Source organism: Bufo gargarizans, chromosome 5 (assembly GCF_014858855.1).
Source record: "Bufo gargarizans isolate SCDJY-AF-19 chromosome 5, ASM1485885v1, whole genome shotgun sequence".
Classification (NCBI taxonomy): Eukaryota; Metazoa; Chordata; class Amphibia; order Anura; family Bufonidae; genus Bufo; species Bufo gargarizans.
In genome coordinates this window covers 88,496,302-88,517,208 of record NC_058084.1, presented here as the reverse complement: position 1 = coordinate 88,517,208, position 20,907 = coordinate 88,496,302, and the positions used below count along the sequence as shown (strand labels likewise).

Below are 20,907 nucleotides of genomic sequence, written 5' to 3'. Positions count from 1 at the left end.
CAAATATCTCAAAAATGTGTGTGTGGACAAGGTAATCTCATATTCTAAAATATAACTATTACTAGGTATGCCATAAAATAAATCAGTATAGTTAAAAACACCAAAACCAGTGAAAATAAACTGAACCGCTGTCAACACACCCTACTATTCGCCTGTCATCCACTCTAGTCGCCTGAGGAGGGAGCACAAATTAGTATGATGCAATCTTACCGCCTCCAGACGTGTAGATTGCAGATGGATGTAGAGGGTATTTACGGAGTATCCTTACAATGCAATGGCCAAGGATATTAAGGACGGGTGCTTTGCTTGCAGATACAATAAGCAACAATATACTAGTGACCCTGGTTACAATTCCCTCACAGTGATGCCATGGAGCGGGGCTAGTATATTGGCTGCCTAGCAGACACAGAGCACCCACCCCGATAGGGGCGACCACGTACGGAACCTGTCCCTAGTTAGGGGCCTAAACCCTATGCTTGCCCTCACTAGATCCCTACATGCCACATTTCGTCCAAATTGTAGGACTCGTCAGGGGAATTAATTTAGTGAAGTTCAATATTAGAGTATCGGATCGACTTCTCAATAAGGGTGGACACAGTCCAACGGTAAGGCAGGAGGATGTATGGGACACTTCCCTACATCTAGACACAGTGGGACCACTGCCGGACTGTGTCCACCCTTATTGAGAAGTCGATGCGATACTCTAATATTGAACTTCACTAAATTAATTCCCCTGACGAGTCCCCCTCCTTGGCATCGCTGTGAGGGAATTGTAACCAGGGTCACTAGTATATTGTTGCTTATTGTATCTGCAAGCAAAGCACCCGTCCTTAATATTCTTGGCCATTGCATTGTAAGGATACTCCGTAAATACCCTCTACATCCATCTGCAATCTACACGTCTGGAGGCGGTAAGACTGTATCATACTAATTTGTGCTCCCTCCTCAGGCGAATAGTAGGGTGTGTTGACAGCGGTTCAGTTTATTGATTTTTTTTCACTGGTTTTCTGTGTTTTTAACTATACTGATTTATTTTATGGCATACCTAGTAAAAGTTATATTTTAGAATATGAGATTACCTTGTCCACACAGGAATTTTTAAGATGGCATCAAATGGGAAACGTTTCTGAGAAAATTAGGACTCATTAGAGATTATAAGGCAAATTTGATCTAATTTCCGAGATTGTAGGTATTTCAAGACTTTTCCATTTTCTTGCGATAGCGCTCCTGGCTGCTAAAATAATATGAGAAATGACCGTTTTGATTTTAGGAGGGATATGATATTTTTGAGGAAAACATAAAGTAAAGTCCGGTGATGGTGATAAATCAGTGTGAAGTAACTTGTTTACTTGTTTAAGATTTTGAATTTAGTATTCCAGAATAGTAGAGTTTTCGGCCGTGACCACAATAGACGAAAGTATGATCCACGGGCTCCACATTTCTTCCATCATAGACCTGGATCATTTGGATTGGTATGATTTATTTTAGTTGGGGTGAGGTGCCATCTTAATAGCATTTTACATGCCAGTTCCCTGTGATGCAAACCTTTAGACACTTGGTTAGTCCAATTAAATGCAGTTTGCAATCTTCCTAGTATAAGAAGTTACTAGTTCAAATTCCCATTTTATTTTTTTGGGTATTTTTATTGAAGTAGTTTTAGATGTCATAAAACAAAGGGAAAACAAAAAGGAAAGGGGTAGGGAAGACAATCAAAATACTTTCTGACATAATTGTTAAAACAATTGACATCTCATCTGTAGCATAATTCTAGTCACATATCAAACACATAGTGATTTTACAACTTAAGGGCACCTAAAGTGCCTTTCAATGAGGAGGAAAGATACCAAGAGGTGTAGCGGAACGGACTGACCATCCCCTGAATTTCAGAGGGACTAAAGTGAGTGATGAGGAAAATGTATAATTTCTTGAAGAACTTCGTGGCTGAGCTCTCTTTGTGCCTCTCCGCCTCCAATCGATCATGTCGTAGTAGCACTATTAGTTGTGAGATCACGTCCGGCATCCCAGGCATAAGGTCAGACAGCCAATGCTGTAGCAGAACCCTCTTCGCGACCAACAAGATCGAGTGGAGGAAGAAGGGAACAGATTGAGGCGTTGGGAGGTGAATATATTGAAAAAACATCACCTGGGGTTCTATAGGGAGGTCCACCTTCCAGTGTTTCCTAATATGATCTATAAGGTCTTTCCAAAATCTCGTCACCTTTGCACAGGTCCATATTCCATGCCAAAAATCCGTATAGGATTCTTTGCATTTAGGACAATGGGTAATGCGATCTGGAAAGCTAGGTGAAGCTGGGAAATTAAAGCCATATATCGCATTATGCATAATCCTAAAATACTATACCCGCCACCCTTCATTGATCACACAAGAACAGACTTTGGTCCAGCCCTCCAGTATTTTCTCCCTGATGTCCGCATCATCCGTGATTTTTTCCTATGTGTGGAAAAGCTTAGCTGGAGAGGCCTTCGTGAAGGTCCCTGACATGGCTCTGTAAAGACCAGAGAGTGACACCTCATGTGGGGAGTTCTCTACTATGTCATCAAAGTTATGTTTAACCGCTTCTTTAGAGAGGTCACAAATCCTAGATCCGCAAAATCTCAATACTTGCAGGATATGTAAAAATTAGGAATTTGGTAGTTAGAATCTTTCTTTCAACTCCCCAGGGGACAACCATCTCCTTTCCTCCACATGCATCAGATGCTCCGCCCTAGTGATCCTTTTCATTTTCCATGTCTCCAGAAATGCGTTGTGCCTTCCTTAAGGGAACTCCGGGTGATCCTATAGTGGCATCCATTTGGATGTTTAGAAAGGGAGCCAAAATGCTTTCCTTGCCACTTTCCACGCAACTACCGTGTCTCTTATTAGTATTGAGTTTTTTATTCCCGATGGTAAAGTAGCTAAATTGGAGTGGAGGCATGACACCAGGCCCCACGGAGCTACTAGGTTTTGTTCTAAGTCTCTGTTAGAGAAATGGTCTGTCCCATGTAGCCAGTCTAAGATATGTCTCATAAGGCAGATAATATTGTAGCCCCTAATGTTTGGGAACTTTATTCCCCCTTCAGGCTTCCATAGCATCAGTTTATGCAGGAATATTCAGGGTCGTTTTCCAACCCATATGAATTTAGTGAAGGCTTTGTTAAGTGTGGTCACATCTGAGTGTTTCAACAAAATCGGGAGGGTTTGAAGAGGGTAAAATAGCTTGAAAAAACTCATCATTTTGATCAGGTGACACCGTCCCATGAACGACAATGGAAGAGAATGCCATCTGTTCAAATCTGCCACTATGGTATTAATTAGAGGCGGGTAGTTTAAATGATATAGGGAGCTCGGAAGTTTGCCTATCTTCAGCCCTAAATATGTTATATTTTGTTTGACCGAATTGGGGGCGAACCAATTAGTCTGCCATAATTGAGGGGGGTTTTTGGCTTGTAGTTCAAGAATTTCACTTTTAGAGGAGTGGATTTGGTATCCTGAAAGAGAACCAAAGGTCCGCATTAAATCCATTAGGAGACGTAAGTGTTGGGCTGGATTTGACATAAATAATAGCAAATCATCTGCATACAGAACTAATTTTACTTCTTTTCTGCCAATTTTAATACCCAAGTAAATATCTGACCCCTCCAGGAGTCTTGCTAAAGGCTCTAGGGCTAGGTCGAAGAGTAGCGGGGAGAGGGGGCACCCTTGTCGCATCCCCTTGCATAAGGAGAAGGTGGGGGAGAGAAAGCCTCCCGTATGTACTCTAGCTAATGGATCTGTATACAAGCCTTTCAAAAAGGTGCAAAAAGAACCCGTAATCTGGAACTTGTCTAAAACCGCTTCCAGCCAATCCCATTTCTCTGAATCAAAAGCTTTCTCCGCATCTAAAGCTAGTAAGATGGGGGACTCTCCTGGGTGGGCATGGTGTCCGACCCAATCCAGGGTAGCTAGCACTTTTATGATGTTTGCTACTGCTGATCTTCCTTTGATAAATCCCACCTGAGAGGGTCCCACCAAATCAGGCATCAAGGCCCCCAACCTATCTGCCAATATCTTCGTTAAGATTTTTAGATCTTGATTGATCAAAGATATGGGCCGATAAGAGCCAGGATCAGATGGATCTTTGTGGGGCTTTAATATAAGTTTTATGTGGGCTATTTTGGAGTGTCTCGGGAAGTCACCAGATGTCACATCAGTGACAGGTCCCAGAAGGTCTGAAAGATTTTCTACGCATTAGTGATCTGACAGCCTCTTTTGGTTTGACTTTGTGTGTTGCTGTTATGTCGACACCTCCTGTTCAGGTGTGGATCATGTGACCTTCACCTCGCCCTATTTAGTCTGACTTTTCCCATCACTCCTTGCTTGGGATAGCTTCATTTGGTCTTGGGAGACCCGGAGTGTGGTTCGTGTGGAAGTCCTGTCCACCCTCTATCCTCCGAAGTTAAGTGTTCCGCTTGTCGTGTTTTGTTCCCCCCCCCGGTTGTTTACTAGGCCTCAGTGAGACACTAGTTCCTTCACCAGGGAAGGAACAGGTGGTCTCTGCCCTGTCATTATCTTTAGGGCATCTGAGGGTTACCAGGGTTTTCTAGGTTACGGGTATGGGTATCTCTACCATCGAGAGGTGCCCATACGGATAGGAGTTAGGGCCAGGAGCAGGGTTTTATAGGTGGTGACCCTTTTCCTTCCCTAGCGGTGAGGCCTAGTGACTTTCCCCTTCCTTCTTGAATGTCTTTTGGTGTTCTCCCCTACTACATCCGTGACACCAGATTGGAGAAGGTGATTAAAGTATTGTCACAACCAGACAGCTGAGAAGCTCTGACAGAGGCCTTTCAGAACCTCCTCCTTGAGTTTCTGTGTTGTGGTATTCAGCTCCTCCTCTCGTTAGCCTCTCTCAGCTGTCATGTGTTGGACTAATTGCTTCCCTTTAAATTCTCCCCCAGAAGGCTTTTCTGGGCGGCTTATACTACTTCCTGGAGTGTGTGTGCACGCTGACTCTGTCCTCCTGTTTGCTTCAAAGCTAAGTGTTGTACCTTTATCTGTTATTTTCTGTTTGCTGGATCCCAGGTGACCCTGACTCCCTCCGTATCTTGTGTAGGGAGCCGGTGGTCGTGTCCCCTCACTATTGTAGGGTGCTCAGGGCTTTATAGTCAAGGTTCGTGGATATGCAAACCTCCACCATTCGGATCTTTGCATAGGCTGAGCAGCCAGGGAAAGTGCCAGGTCTTCTGCAGGGGTCTCCCTTGGTTCCTTAGTTTTTGGATCCAGCGAGTCGTTTATACATGTTGCTTTGCCTTGTTTCCTGTACACCGTCCGCGACATTATAAGCCGCCATAACCGTCTCAAGCATGGATCCGGTTTCACTTTTGGCTGAACGCTTCCAGGGTCTTTCATTGGAGGTAGCTGATCTCCGTAAGACTTTTTCTCAGCTTCAAGTGACCGGTTCAGCTTGCGTTCATGGAGTTTGTTCTGAGCCTAAGATCTCGCTCCCGGATACGTTCTCCGGGGGTAGTGAGAATTTTGTGCGTTTTAGAGAGGCTTGCAAACTCCATTTTCGCCTTCTTCCCCACTCCTCTGGTGATGAGGAGCGGAGGGTGGGGATCATTATATCGCTGCTCAGGGGTAACGCTCAGTCCTGGGCCTTTTCGCTGCCGGAGGGGGCACGGCCTCTCCGTTCAGTGGATGAATTCTTTTTAGCCCTGGGTCAGATATATGATGATCCGGATCGTATTGCTCTGGCTGAGTCTAAACTACGTCTATTATGCCAGGGTAAACAATCCGCAGAAATATACTGCTCAGAATTTCGGAGATGGGCAGTTGAAACTGATTGGAATGATGCTGCGCTCCGAAGTCAATTTTGCCATGGTCTTTCAGAGGGATTGAAAGATGCATTTGCCTTTCATGAGAGGCCTATTTCTTTGGACTCTGCTATGTCTCAGGCCGTTCGTATTGACAGGCGTCTTAGAGAGAGAGGAGAGATGTCCCCTTCCTGTCATACTCAGTCCCAGGACAGTGCAGCGGTCCCGTTCTGTGCGCAGGGGTCTCAGGCGCCGTCAGCCCCTTCTGAGCAGGAGCCCATGCAGCTGGGGTTGATTGCTTCTGACAATAGAAGATTCAGCTCGCATGGGAGGGTTTGTTTTTGTTGTGGAGGTATAAATCATTTGGCAAATATTTGTCCCTCTAAGAGATTCAGGCAGTTTTCTGGGAGTAATAAAGAAACAAACAGGAAAAAATCTTTTAAAAATGTTCCGTCTGTTACTATTGGCAGGGTTGAGGCGGAAATTGAAGGTTTTCCATTTGCTTGTAGTTCCCGTTTTGTCCTGCCGGCTAGGGTGGCGCTAGAGAGCAAGAACATTTTTTGTGAGATTTTTGTTGATAGTGGAGCAGCGGTTAATCTCATTGATAATCAATTTGCGATAACTCATGGTTTCCAGGTGCGCACTTTGGGAAAGGATATTCCTGTTTTTGCTATCGATTCCGCTCCACTTTCTCAGAAATCATTAAAGGGCATAGTTCACAATATCCGTTTAATTGTGAGTGATGCTCATGTTGAGGATGTGTCATGTTTCGTCCTTAGCGGTTTACCCACCCCTCTGGTGTTGGGGCTGCCCTGGCTCACTAAGCATAACCCCACCATTGATTGGCAAGCGAGGCAAATAAATGGTTGGAGTGACTTTTGCAGAGAGAATTGCCTCATGACATCTGTTTCTGAGGTTGCTACTAAGACTGTACCATCTTTTCTCTCTGAATTTTCGGATGTCTTCTCTGAGAGTGGAGTTCAGGATTTGCCCCCGCACAGGGAGTACGATTGCCCTATTAATCTCATCCCAGACGCCAAGCTGCCTAAATCTCGTTTATACAATCTTTCCCAACCTGAGAGGATCGCTATGCGTGCTTATATCTCTGAGAGTCTGAGAAAGGGACACATACGACCCTCGAAGTCACCTGTTGCCGCTGGTTTTTTCTTTGTTAAGAAAAAAGATGGTTCTTTAAGACCTTGTCTGGATTTCAGGGAGCTGAACAATATCACAATTCGTGACCCTTATCCGCTTCCTCTGATCCCGGACCTATTTAACCAGGTTGTTGGGGCTAAACTCTTTTCCAAATTGGATTTAAGAGGGGCATACAACCTGGTCAGGGTCAGAGAAGGGGACGAATGGAAGACGGCCTTCAATACCCCTGAGGGCCATTTTGAAAATTTGGTTATGCCTTTTGGTTTGATGAATGCCCCAGCCGTTTTTCAGCACTTCGTGAACAGCATTTTTTATCATTTGATGGGAAAATTTGTATTGGTGTATTTGGATGACATTTTGATTTTTTCTCCCGATTTCAAAACTCATAAGGAACATTTACGTCAGGTCTTGCTCATCCTGCGGGAGAATAAATTATATGCGAAACTGGAAAAATGTGTGTTTGCGGTTCCAGAAATTCAATTTCTGGGGTTTCTTCTCTCCGCTTCTGGTTTTCGCATGGACCCAGAGAAGGTCCGCGCTGTGCTTGAGTGGGAGCTTCCTGAGAATCAAAAGGCGCTGATGCGTTTTTTGGGCTTTGCCAATTATTACAGGAAGTTCATTTTGAATTATTCTTCTATTGTTAAACCACTCACTGATATGACCAGAAAGGGGGTAGATTTTTCTTCTTGGTCAGTAGAGGCGCGTAAGGCTTTTTCTGATATCAAGGAGAGTTTTGCTTCCGCTCCCATCTTGGTGCAACCTGATGTTTCTTTACCCTTCATAGTTGAGGTTGATGCTTCTGAGGTGGGTGTGGGGGCGGTCTTGTCTCAGGGTTCCTCTCCTGCCAATTGGCGACCGTGTGCTTTTTTCTCAAGAAAACTCTCCTCCGCAGAGAGAAATTACGATGTGGGAGATAGGGAATTGTTGGCCATCAAGTTGGCTTTTGAGGAATGGCGCCATTGGCTAGAGGGAGCCAGACACCCTATTACCGTATTTACTGACCATAAAAATCTGGCCTACTTGGAGTCAGCCAAGCGTCTGAACCCGAGACAGGCCAGATGGTCGTTGTTCTTTTCTAGGTTTAATTTTGTTGTCACGTTCCGCCCTGGAGTTAAGAATGTGAAGGCAGATGCCCTGTCACGTTGTTTTCCGGGAGGCGGGAATTTTGAAGACCCGGGTCCCATTTTGGCTGAAGGTGTGGTGGTCTCTGCTCTTTTTCCTGAATTGGAGGCAGAGGTGCAGGCAGCCCAGTCAGAGGCTCCTGATCTTTGTCCTCCTGGGAGGTTGTTTGTGCCTCTCGCTTTAAGACACAAGATTTTTAAAGAACACCACGATACGGTCCTTGCTGGGCACCCGGGGGTAAGAGCCACACTGGATCTCATCGCTCGGAGATTCTGGTGGCCTGCGCTTCGTAAGTCGGTTGAGGGTTTTGTGGCAGCCTGCGAGACTTGCGCTCGTGCCAAAGTCCCTCATTCACGGCCATCAGGTCCTCTCCTTCCCTTACCCATTCCTTCCCGTCCTTGGACACATCTGTCCATGGACTTTATAACGGACCTGCCTCGTTCCTCAGGGAAGACTGTGATTCTGGTGGTGGTGGACCGTTTTAGCAAAATGGTGCATTTCATCCCTTTTCCTGGTTTGCCCAATGCTAAGATGCTGGCGCAGGCATTTGTTGATCACATTGTCAAATTGCACGGTATTCCTTCAGACATAGTCTCTGATAGGGGCACGCAGTTTGTTTCCAGATTCTGGAAGGCTTTCTGTTCTCGCTTGGGAGTTCGGTTGTCATTCTCTTCTGCTTTCCACCCGCAGTCGAATGGCCAGACAGAGCGCGTCAATCAGAATCTGGAGACATATCTGCGTTGTTTTGTGGCGGAGAATCAAGAGGATTGGTGTTCTTTTTTGTCCCTTGCTGAGTTTGCTTTAAATAACCGTCGTCAGGAGTCCTCTGATAAGTCACCATTTTTTGGTGCATATGGGTTTCATCCACAGTTTGGGACTTTCTCGGGAGAGGGGTCTTCTGGTTTACCTGATGAGGACAGATTCTCCTCGTCTTTGTCATCTATTTGGCAAAAGATTTAAGATAATCTAAAGAGCATGAGTGAGAGATATAAGCGTGTGGCTGATAAGAGACGTGTGCTTGGTCCGGACCTGAATGTTGGTGATCTGGTGTGGTTGTCTACCAAGAATATCAAATTGAAGGTTCCCTCCTGGAAGTTGGGTCCTAGGTTTATTGGGCCTTACAAAATCCTGTCTGTCATCAATCCTGTTGCATACCGTCTTGATCTTCCTCAGACTTGGAAGATCCATAATGTTTTTCATAAGTCCTTATTGAAACCTTATGTTCAACCCATTGTACCCTCGCCTTTGCCTCCTCCTCCGATTATGGTTGATGGGAATCTTGAATTTCAGGTCTCTAGGATTGTGGATTCTCGTCTTGTCCGCGGTTCTCTTCAGTACCTTGTTCAGTGGGAGGGGTATGGTCCTGAGGAGAGGATGTGGGTCCCAGTGACGGACATTAAAGCCTCTCGTCTCATTAGGGCTTTCCATAGGTCCCATCCTGAGAAGGTGGGTTCTGAGTGTCCGGAGTCCACTCGTAGAGGGAGGGGTACTGTCACAACCAGACAGCTGAGAAGCTCTGACAGAGGCCTTTCAGAACCTCCTCCTTGAGTTTCTGTGTTGTGGTATTCAGCTCCTCCTCTCGTTAGCCTCTCTCAGCTGTCATGTGTTGGACTAATTGCTTCCCTTTAAATTCTCCCCCAGAAGGCTTTTCTGGGCGGCTTATACTACTTCCTGGAGTGTGTGTGCACGCTGACTCTGTCCTCCTGTTTGCTTCAAAGCTAAGTGTTGTACCTTTATCTGTTATTTTCTGTTTGCTGGATCCCAGGTGACCCTGACTCCCTCCGTATCTTGTGTAGGGAGCCGGTGGTCGTGTCCCCTCACTATTGTAGGGTGCTCAGGGCTTCATAGTCAAGGTTCGTGGATATGCAAACCTCCACCATTCGGATCTTTGCATAGGCTGAGCAGCCAGGGAAAGTGCCAGGTCTTCTGCAGGGGTCTCCCTTGGTTCCTTAGTTTTTGGATCCAGCGAGTCGTTTATACATGTTGCTTTGCCTTGTTTCCTGTACACCGTCCGTGACAAGTATGTGGTTAAAGTAGGGGATATTTGGGCTTGCAACACTTTATAGAACTCCCCTGAGAACCCGTCAGGTCCGGGGCTTTGCCATTATGCAGTGATTTAATGGTGGCTAGTATTTCTCCCTCCGTAATTTTTGAATTTAAGCTTTCCTGTTGAGCCGCATCTAGGAACGGCATATTAATGGATGGTTTTACCTGCTTCAGTTCCACTTGGAGAGTCACTATATAAGCCGGCATAAAATTCTCCCAAGAGGCTATTGATAGCCTAGGGGTTTGTGTGTATCATTCCCTTGGTATCTTGTAAAGACATGCGTCCTGACTTATTTCCGAAACGGAAGGGGTCTGTTTGGAAAGCTGACCTATATATTGCCTCTCTCCTGTCCACCCATAATTCATAATCACTTCTGGCCCTAATCCAATTATCTTTATCTGTTAAGGAAGCTGATTTTAGAAATGTTGTATAAGCTTCTCTCAGGGATTTACTGGCCGCTAAATGTTGTTTAGATATTGTTTTGCACAGGTTACCAATATACCCTATAATCTTACCCCTCAAAACCACTTTTGCCGCATACCAATATGTAGAGACATCTGATGCATGTGGGGGATTGTCATCTTGGAACTCCAACCACCAACCTTTTTAAGATATCCTGGAAGTTATCATCTTTGGCCAAGAAGGAAGGAAAGCGCCAGATAAAATCCGTTCCCCTGGGATGTGTGTTCTGCAAGTAAATAGATATAGGTAAATGATCTGAGATCACCAAATCATGGATCTCCGCACTGAACACTCTACCCTCCAAGTTTGTGCTAGGCAGCAAATAATCAATGTGGGACCATGACTGGTGCACATGAGAAAAATGTGTGTATTCTCTATCATCTGGGTGAAGAGATCTCCATATGTCTGAAATACCAGACATGAGGAGTAGTAAGAACGTGGGATTAATTACTGACCTATCTTCTCTCAAACGATCCTCATTAGTCGAGACAACTGAATTGAAATCTCCTCCTATCTTATTGGGGATTTCATCTGATAGTAACCTATTTTCTAAACTGGTGAAGGTTTTATTTTCCATATTAGGTGCATATATGTTATGTATGCTATACTTTACACCTTCAAATTCTAGGGTCAATCTAGGCCATCTACCGCCCTCCTCATATGACTCAGAAAGAACTACCCCCAGAAAAAGTTTTTGGGAGTGAAATCATCACTCCAGCTTTGCGTCCACTTCATAGACTCTACCAACCCAGAACTACTGCATCCAGAAAAAATCCTCTTTGACTAGATGAGTCTCCTGGAGGAGAACAATTTCAGGACGTAGACGTTTCAAGTGATGTAGAATGGAGAACGACGCCCTTAGTATATGCATCACTGTTCTGGCTTGGTAGTGTCCAATGACACACGATGAGAGGGTCAAGAAAGTATGGGAAGTAAGGAAAAGGAGAAAGGGAGGGAAGAACAATAATCAACAATTTAACTCTTATGTAATAGCTGAGTTAAAACTAGTGCTACACCATATGTGGAAGTAAGAATGGTAAGTATACACTTCCCGGTGCTAAGCTAGGGACTTCTCTTTTTTCTGCCAGAGATAGCTCTAAACTGCAGGCACTGAAACATATCCGCATGTCATAACCCCCATAACTTCACGCTAAATGCACAAACTTATAATCTCCTTAATGCCCCCATGAACTAACTTAAAACACATATATATAACTAGGCCTACGGAGATTCCTCCATGCATGGCGCCAGGTAAGTTAGAGTCTCACTCAGCCTTCTAAGAGGGTTTGGCGGTCTGCAACTATCCGTATCTTCCCGCCGATTGCGGAGTCAGTCGTCTGATGCTTCTTGATCTTCCTGCCGATCGTCTTTCTGAGCGACCCCTGCGCTGTCGACCGGTTTTCCTCTCTTGCGAATGTCCACAGGATCGTGGCGAAGAGGACGCTGGAGTGGAGGCACTCCTGAAGATGATGGATTCCAAGGCCGTCTCCACTTCCGCAGAGGACTCATAAGTAAGAACCTTCTCCTGATGATAGACCTTTTAAAATAACTGGGTACAGGAGCTGGAACCGAATATTTCCTTGGTATAGCTTAGTGCAGATAGGGCTGAAAGCTTTGCGCTTTTTCACTACCTCCGCCGAGTAATCTTCAAATAACATGACTGTGTAGTCTCTGATAGATATCGGGCGATGTCTTCTCCGGAAGGCTCGCATCATGGCTACCTTGTCATTAAAGTCCAGCAGACGCATTATAACTTGGCGAGGTCTCTCTCGGAGGAAAGAAGGAGTTGGGGCAGAGCAGGAACTGTGTCTCGTCAAGGTGTCTGGCCCCACTCGGTGTGCTTTTTCTACCCTGCAGAAAAAGTTAAGGCCCAAAGCCTCTGGCAGCTCCTTCTCACATATTTCAAGTAATTCTGGAGGCCGGATACTCTCTGGCAGTCCCACCATCCGCAGATTGTTGCTGTGGGACCTGTTTTCAAGATCCCCCACTTTACTGCGCATTTAATCAATAAACCGTTGCTGGGTTTGCATAGTGGTCGCTACTTCTGCCGCGGTGGCACAAAGCAAATTTATCTCTTGCTCAAGTTCTCCCACCTTTTGGCTGGTTTGACCTACTTCCTCCTGCAATGCATTCCGGGGGGACTGGATGGTGATCTCCAGAGTCTTTTTGATATCCGGGGTTATGCGTAATGCCACTTCAATGGCTGGTCGCTTATAATCCAGTACATCTGGCTCCCCGTAAAAAGGTTCCGGATCTTGAGAGCCGTCATCCTGAAGCAGGAGGGGTGATGTCCCTGCCATATTGGTAGGCTGTGAGGTGCGGGGGGAAGTCGAGCGCTGAGATCCCACCGATTTATGGCCACTGCGAAGTAAGTATCGCTCCGTGTGCAGCGAGTGAGATCTCCCGGTGTTGCGTCCCGATGTCGGGGGAGAGAATGCTATGTAGGCTCACTGATAAGTCGCTCGTTCGATCAGTGCTGCGGAGGAGCTCTTTCCTTTGCGTTCTCACATGGCAGCACCCGAACCGGAAGTCCCCCAAATTCCCATTTTGAGGTGTACATGGCTTTCGTGTTGTCAATAAAAGTAGTAAAATCTTTATAAAAACTAGAAACACCTTTAACTTTAGGTTTCTGAGTAAGAAAAGAATAGAAAACAAAAAAAAATGGTTTGTCTAGTAGTAATTGAGTGACAGAGTGTTTATTTGTATATATTTATAGAAATCTGTTTTTGGTAAATGGTATTGGGCGATTAGATGTGTGAACGAGTGTAGTTTATAGGAGTTATGTATGTTTGTAACGTATTTAAAGCACTGAGAAACGTCCCCCATAAACACCTCTATGCTTCCTGCATCCCTTCAGTACATGATAAAAATGTTGTCCTTTGGCCACCACTAGGGGGAGCTCCATGCATAGGAATTTATATAGCTGCCATTGAACTCAACAGCGGCTGTAAAATCTCTTTGCACTAAGCTCCCCCTAGTGGTGGCTGCAGGAAAATGCTGTGGCTTCATGTCAGGAAGCTAAAGGAGTTCACACTGGTCCCCATAGCAGTGGTGTGATCTACCTCCATGGTAAGTACGCCACTGTTTCCATGGTTACTACAGCCTGCAATGCACATGTGAACAGTACCTTATCGGTAGTAGATTGCCTGAGACTGGTTTTGCCTCCCTCTTCATCCACGTTGTATAATCTGTTGAATGTCACATTTCTTAATTCCGGCTAACCGCAACCACATTCACACCCACTTTTTTTAAAAAAAAGCATATGCTTAAAAACTGGTGTACAGGACTTCATAAACTACCCCAAAAAGGATCTTCCAAGTTATACAAATGGGATAATGTCTGGCCAGACAAGGCTGCCCGGCAAAATCAGCTTGGATTTTGGATGGTATTCTGTATGGTAAAAGAACCCCTTTAATAGTGGCTGCCCTGATGGATTCCCAGCCTGGTGTACACCCTAGGATCAGTATAGGTTAGGCCCCATTCACACGACCGTATTTTTGGTCCGCATCCGATCTGCATTTTTTGCATTTCGGATGTGGACCCATTCATTTTTATGTGGCTGCAATAAATGCTTATAAATGTTCATATGTGCCCGCATATTTGATACATATGCAAATTACCCTGAGATGAGTCCTGTACTTGAGATGAGTCCAGCGTGAAGGACCCCAGCACCGCCCCATGTCCTCCGAATCTCCTTCTTGCTCTTCGACGTCAGAAAGCCAGAGCGCTGTAATCTCGCGATGCGCGAGCTAGCGCATGTGCAGTTCTTTCCCTGAGGCTGATGCCAGCACAGGGAAGGAACACTATGACGACACTGCGCATGCGCTATCTCGCGCATCGTTAGATTACGGCGCTCTGGCTTTCTGACGTCGGGGAGCAAGAAAGAGATTCTGAGAATGCGGGGCGGTGCTGGGCTCCTTCATGCTGGACTCATCTCACGTACAGGACTCATCTCAGGGTAATTTGCATATGTATCAAATCGGGTTTCTTTACACAATAAAAGCACACAGAGCTATGGGGACTGGGTATAGCGGATGTGCTAGCGGCCATCTAGCAACCCATGTCCTGAGCTCTATACACAAAATCCCGGTGACAGGTTCCCTTTAAGGAGGAATAACAGAGGACTGGGGCAATGCCGAGTTCTAGGAGCTGCTGCTGCAGAACTGTGCACACACATGTATTAGTATAGCAAGCACCGCTCAAATGATTGCAGTTAGTGTATTGCGTCCCCACAAAATTCGCGATCTACTCTTGTCCTTTCTTCCGTCCCGTAGCGTTGCGTTCCAATTCCCCCTGCGTCCTAGCAAGCCCCGCCCCTCCTCGCAGTGTTACACGGGCGGTCCCTTTAGCAAAAGCGTTGCATTGTGGGAGCTCCTTCCTTTCTCGGTCCCCGGCCATCTTGGAGCTAGACCTCTGGTGAGTGGGGCTCCGGATTATCGGCGGATTGCACTCATTTCGGGGTCCGAGGGTGGCCGGTTTTAGCTGGGGACTGTAGAGCAGAGTGACCGCCGCCTCACCGTGTGTTTTCCTCTCCTGTACAGGTCCGGGATCCCCGCGCAGCAATCATGGTGGCCGCCAAGAAGACGGTGAGTGCGGCCTCATGTCTCACGTGGAGGGGCGGCCGGCTCCGGGCTGCCCGCTGTGGGCCTGTCCGTGCCTCCCGGCAGTAGTGGAGCCCGGCACGGGTCACTCGCGGACCGTTCTCTGCGTCACACGTCAGTACAGAGCCCGCTGTCCACATGGGAGGAGCAGTGCCTGTCATATGCCTGCTGGGGGTAGTAATACTGATAATGAGAGGGATTTACCTGTTGTGTCTACAGGTGGCCCCATATTAAACAGCCATTTCCATTGCACTCTTGGACGCTGTTCACATCGCCATGTTATCATGTGGAAAAATCTGGTGCAGACACTTGAATTCCCAGTTTGTTGCACATGGATTCTCCCCGTACCGCAGCAAGACATGACATCCCGCTACTGGGGGCCTATTCCATATGCTCATCAGTGTGAATGCGGCCTTAGAGGGGCATATCGCTAGGATACGCTGTCAGTGTCCCATCTCTGGGGTCTGCTTCTATCTCCAGACCTGAGCAGCTGAGAGGCCACGCTCCTTTCACCTCTGTGGGCGTTCCACTCATCTAAGTCCGACAGTCTTACAGCTGTGAACGGAGGGGGGTGTCTGTGTGCTCTACATGCACTGCAATGGGACTTCCGAAAACCGCCAAGCATGTGACCCGTACCTCTCTGGCATTGGTGGTCTATCCTAGCCATCGGTGTCAGAGCCAACCCCTTTAAAAGCAGCCGGGGGGGGGGGGGATAAAACATTAGTCAGATTTGGGTGTGAAAAAAGTGATGCTCTTGGAAATCACCTGAACGCTGTGCTGGATGGCAGACGTGGGCGCCCGTTTGTCTAATTTTCTTGCGTGGCCATGGTGCAGTTTTGGACATAAGATCTCAGTTCTTGGGTTACAGTCAGGGGGTCGCTGTGTACCAGGGGGCAGAGGATTCTTCATTAATGGCTTTGACTACATTTCAGATGAACACAGATGCAGCAGAGCTGGGATGGTTTGGGAACACTCCTCATGCTGACTGAAATAAAGTTAGACTTCTGGGTTTGCTAAGGGCTCGTTCAGACGGCCGTATAATGTCCGCAGAAATGTGGATTTTTTTTTTTTTGCGGACAGTTAAGTCTGCAAGAAAACGGATTGCATTCTGTATTTTTTGTGGATCCGTAAACTTCAAAGTGGCCACCTCCTGATTGTCACTGACAAGTATGGGACTTGTTTCATTTGTTTTGTGGAGCTGTAGAACAGAAGAAAGGGGCCCCATAAAAGTGGATGGGTCAGCATCTAATCTGCAAAATTGGATTTTTGCGGACAGCATATGGCCGTCTCAATGAGCGATTGAGCCACGGCAGTGTTTATCCATACATATCACATGTAGCGTTTTAATGGTGGTTTCAGCACTTTTTTTTTCTTACATGTTGAAACAGTGGCATTTTTCAAGTTTTTCCTTTTTCTCTATAGGAAAAAAAGTTTTTACAAAAACACCGTTCATACATTTTGTTTAGCGCAGAATTCAGTTTGTGTGTGACGAGCCCTACTGGTGGCACCCACATCGCCATCCTGCGGTTACCGGTGATGCTGACGAGCGCTGTTGCTCTCTGCATTATCTTGATGCACAAAAGACGACAATGAGCGGAGGCAGGCATTGCTCTCCAGTGTTCTGTGTGGTGCCTTCTTGGGCTCAATATATTTTATATTTCTCTCATAGAAAAAGTCCCTGGAGTCTATTAACTCAAGGCTTCAGCTTGTGATGAAAAGCGGCAAGTATGTCCTTGGGTACAAGCAGACTCTGAAGAGGATCCGGGAGGGCAAGGCCAAACTTGTCATTCTTGCCAACAACTGCCCGGCTCTGAGGTGAGTTGAGAACGGACTGTTCTCTTGTCCTTTAGATCCACGTGACGGGTTTTCTCACGAACTGCAGTTATCAGCTGTGCACAGAATAGTCGATAAGTGTTTGATCGCAGTGAGTCCGACCCCTGGGAGTCCCAGCAATTAGGCTACTTTCACATATGCATTTTTTGCTGTCCGGTTTTGAGGTCCGGCAGGGCATCTTAAAACCGCAGCAAAACGCATCTGTTTGAATAATACAAATGTCTGCATCCGTTCAGAGCGGATCTGGTAGTATTAAATTGAACATACCGAATCTGTTACTAAAACCACTGTAAGTCAATGGGTGCCGGATCCGTTTTTTTTCGTGTCCCAAGAAAACTGTTCTGTGTGGCACAATTGACTTATATGGTTTTTGGTGCCGGATCCGGCATGTTTAGTTTCCCAAGCCGCACACAAAAATGCTGCATTTTATGTAAGTAAAGCAAAGTCAATTGCAGACTGCAGTGGTGACCAGCTGTCCAGACACGAGGGAAGCAGGTCACCGCTGTGGCCTGAGACTGGCTGCAGCGGTTGTCCATCCCTCACAATGAAAACAGATGCTGATACGTCTTCCCTCCCTCTTAGAGGCTTGAGTACTAAGGCACACATCTGTGGCACAGAGATCCGGCAGAGAATGCTGGGAATTCGCCAAACACAATCCACAGTATGCAGCGGTTTGTTTTCAGCCGAATCGACATTTTTGCCAGAATGTGTCCAGATCTCCACTGGACCCCATTATATTAATGGGATCTGCGGGCATTCTCTTTGCATCTGGCACTGCCAGATCCCAGGAATTCCGGTAGGCTGTTTTCTGCCGGAATTCATGTCACAGATGTGAAAGTCTCCTAACAAAACGGTTACAAGTAGCCACTAATTTTAAAATATAGCCCTGAAGTTGCACGAATAAAATGCAACACACCCTGGTGTCAGTTTAAACTGTTCTTTTGAACATGCGAAAGTTTAACTTTATTTTTATTTTCCACAGAAAATCAGAGATTGAATACTATGCCATGTTGGCCAAGACCGGAGTCCACCACTACAGTGGCAACAACATTGAGCTTGGCACAGCCTGCGGTAAATACTACAGAGTGTGCACACTGGCTATCATTGATCCAGGTAAGCACAGTACAGTGCCTTCATTCATAGGGGGGGGGTTATGTGTGCGAATATATTCTCGCCGGATTGATTTGTCAGTGATCACTACCGGGCTAGACGTTCGCTAGAGGAACACTGGTCTGTGTCGTCGGTACTGGTCTATTAAGCAGTACTGATTCTAAAAGGCTAGTTACATTATGGCTCTGTGCACACAGCAGCATCTGCACAGTTAAGGGGCTGGACGTTGTCACATAAAGTTTTCTTTCCTGTTGGTATTTTGTGACCTTCCTTATAACATTTTGGCCTTCCTGCATAGCTTTTTTGAATTTTTTTTAATCTGCAGTGGTATTTGCTCTTCATATTGCTGTCAGTTTCCATGTTCTGTACGTTACCACGGGGCAGCCTCTACACTATTGACAGTGAAGTAAAGCACGAAACTAAGCTAGCTGAAAGCCACCTTAGGGCCGATTCACACGACTGTGCTCACTCTGGCAAATGCGGCCCATGTCTCCCAAACTGACCGTGGCTTCCCTGACCTGAACTGACTGTATCAGTGATTTATGATGGTCAGTTTCTATCTGATCACCGGTCTATTGTGCTCTGCTGACTGTATGATAAATCACTATGATGAGGTAAGTTTGGGTCAGGGGAGCCGTGGTTGGTCTGGGAGTTGCAGCCGGCACATGGGCCACGTTTCCCAGTCCCAGCACAGTCGTGTGACCAATGATGTCCAGAAGCTGTAGGCTTGTTGCAGAAAAATCTGCTACTGTCCCATTCATCTGAACAGGGCTTTTAGAATACATGTGTTCACTGCAGAAACAATCCCACTGAGAGAAATAGGACAGGTTTTCAGTTGCAGAATCTTTTTCCATATCAGACGTGGCAGACATTTGAATGGACCACTGCTGTGAACATACGCAAATTTCTGAAGTTTTATAGATGGCTACTTTCACACTAGCGTTAATATTTTCCGGTATTGAGATCCGTCTCAATACAGGGACAAAACGCTTCTGTTTTGTCCCCTTTCTTTGTCAATGAGGACAGAACGTAGTGCTCCAAAATGCATTCTGTTTAGTGTTGAGCGAACTTGTGTTTTAAGTTCGGCGTCTAAAGTTCGGGTCTGCGGTAGCGGAATCCATAACGCGATTCTTCGATAACCTGATCCCGAACTTAAAACACAAATTCGCTCAACACTAATTCTGTTCCATTCTCATACCGGAGAGCAAACCGCACCGTCCTGGGATGTGGAGCAAGACGGATCCAGCATGACCCCCCAATGCAAGTCAATGGGGACGGATCCGTTTTCTGACGCAATAGAAAACTGGTCCATCCCCCATTCTCTTTCAATAGAGTTCATGACGGATCTGTCTTGGCAATGTTACAGATAATACAACCGGTTCCGTTCAGAACGGATGCAGATGGTTGTATTATCAGTAACGGGAGCGTTTTTGCTGAACCCTGCCGGATCCAGCAACAATGCTGATGTGGAAGTAGCCTTAATTGGCACGAAGTGACCAGCCTTATTAAAGGGGTTGTTCAGAACTCAAGTATCCTCCAGGATAGATCAGTGATGGCTAACCTTGGCACTCCAGCTGTGGTAAAACTACAACTCCCAAGATATATATAACCCCTGCCACCTTTTGGCTACTGTATACAAACATATTCAGATCTTGGCCATAAAAGCTTGAGATGGGAATATTTGAGGGTGTTGGTACTGGTCTTAAAACGCATATAGAAAAACGTGTTTGTCAGGCATTTTTTACTTTCCTGTTGGCCAGCATTAGTGGGGGAAAAAAAAAATCTGTTTATTTGGGGGACAAACGGCGTGAAACCACCCTGGTTGAACCGCCCCTAATAAGATTTTCATCTTCCGGTGTCTGTATTTTACAGCAATGTTGAATAGTGAGCTACAGAAGACCAGATATATGGGCGTAGTGTGACTGGATAGGTTATCAGTATCTGATGGTGGGGGTCCGACACCCAGGACCCTCTCTGATCAGCTGTTTGAGAAGGCAGCCATGCTCCTGTAAGCGCCGAGGTCTTTTCCCTTCTCACCAATCACAGCGCTGTACATTGTATAGCGGCCGTGCTTGGTATTGCTGCTCATCCCAACTCACTTCGATGTGGCTGAGCTGCGCCCAGGCCATGTGACCGATGAACATGATGTCTCATCGTCTAGGGAAAGCTGCAAGAAGGTTGTGGCGCTATTGCGAGCTACGGGGTCTTTTCAAAAAGCTGATCGGCGGACGGGGGTTCTGAGTGTTGGACCCCCACCGATCATCAGTTACAAAGTCTGCATTTGTAGAATGAACATGTTTTAGTATGTGTGTGGCATATTTCAGGGATATTGATAAAGTGTAATGAATATTTTCTGTGCCTTTCTGTTTCTGTTGTATTAGAGAGTAAATGCCTTGTGCCTTTTTTTTTTTTTTTTAACACCTCAAATTTCTGTCTTGCAGGTGACTCTGATATCATTAGAAGCATGCCTGAACAGCAGCCCAGTGAGAAGTAAATTTGTACACCAAACTGTTAATAAATGACTGGTTTCCCAGGAAAGTCTCATGTATTTCATCACTTATAATGGTCTGACAAGATCACCAGTTGTGTCCGATTGGTCCAGTGTTGGGAACCCCAATTAGGCCTCTTTCACAAATCTCTGACATCCATGACTAGATGGTCAGTGGTTCATCCAGGAATGGTCTGTCATTCATATGCCACTTACACCGCTAGGCTTAAAACCTAGTTTCCAGAGCATGTCTTACCAATGGTCCAGAACACTGATGCATCACCGACAAAAAGTGCATA

General features: G+C 46.1%; 1 protein-coding gene and 1 non-coding gene across 2 annotated transcripts; both read left to right on the top strand.

Annotated features, from left to right (window-relative positions):
• Positions 1-14,887: 14,887 nt before the first annotated feature.
• Positions 14,888-20,658, top strand: RPL30 (ribosomal protein L30). Its single transcript, XM_044295725.1, has 5 exons — positions 14,888-14,992; positions 15,118-15,162; positions 16,847-16,992; positions 17,993-18,123; positions 20,562-20,658. The coding sequence occupies exons 2-5, from the start codon at positions 15,142-15,144 to the stop codon at positions 20,612-20,614; spliced, it is 351 nt and encodes a 116-aa protein (XP_044151660.1). The 5' UTR covers positions 14,888-14,992; positions 15,118-15,141; the 3' UTR covers positions 20,615-20,658.
• Positions 18,168-18,300, top strand: LOC122939749. Its single transcript, XR_006390169.1, has one exon. It is a non-coding gene; the product is annotated as a small nucleolar RNA SNORA72 (small nucleolar RNA).
• Positions 20,659-20,907: the final 249 nt, after the last annotated feature.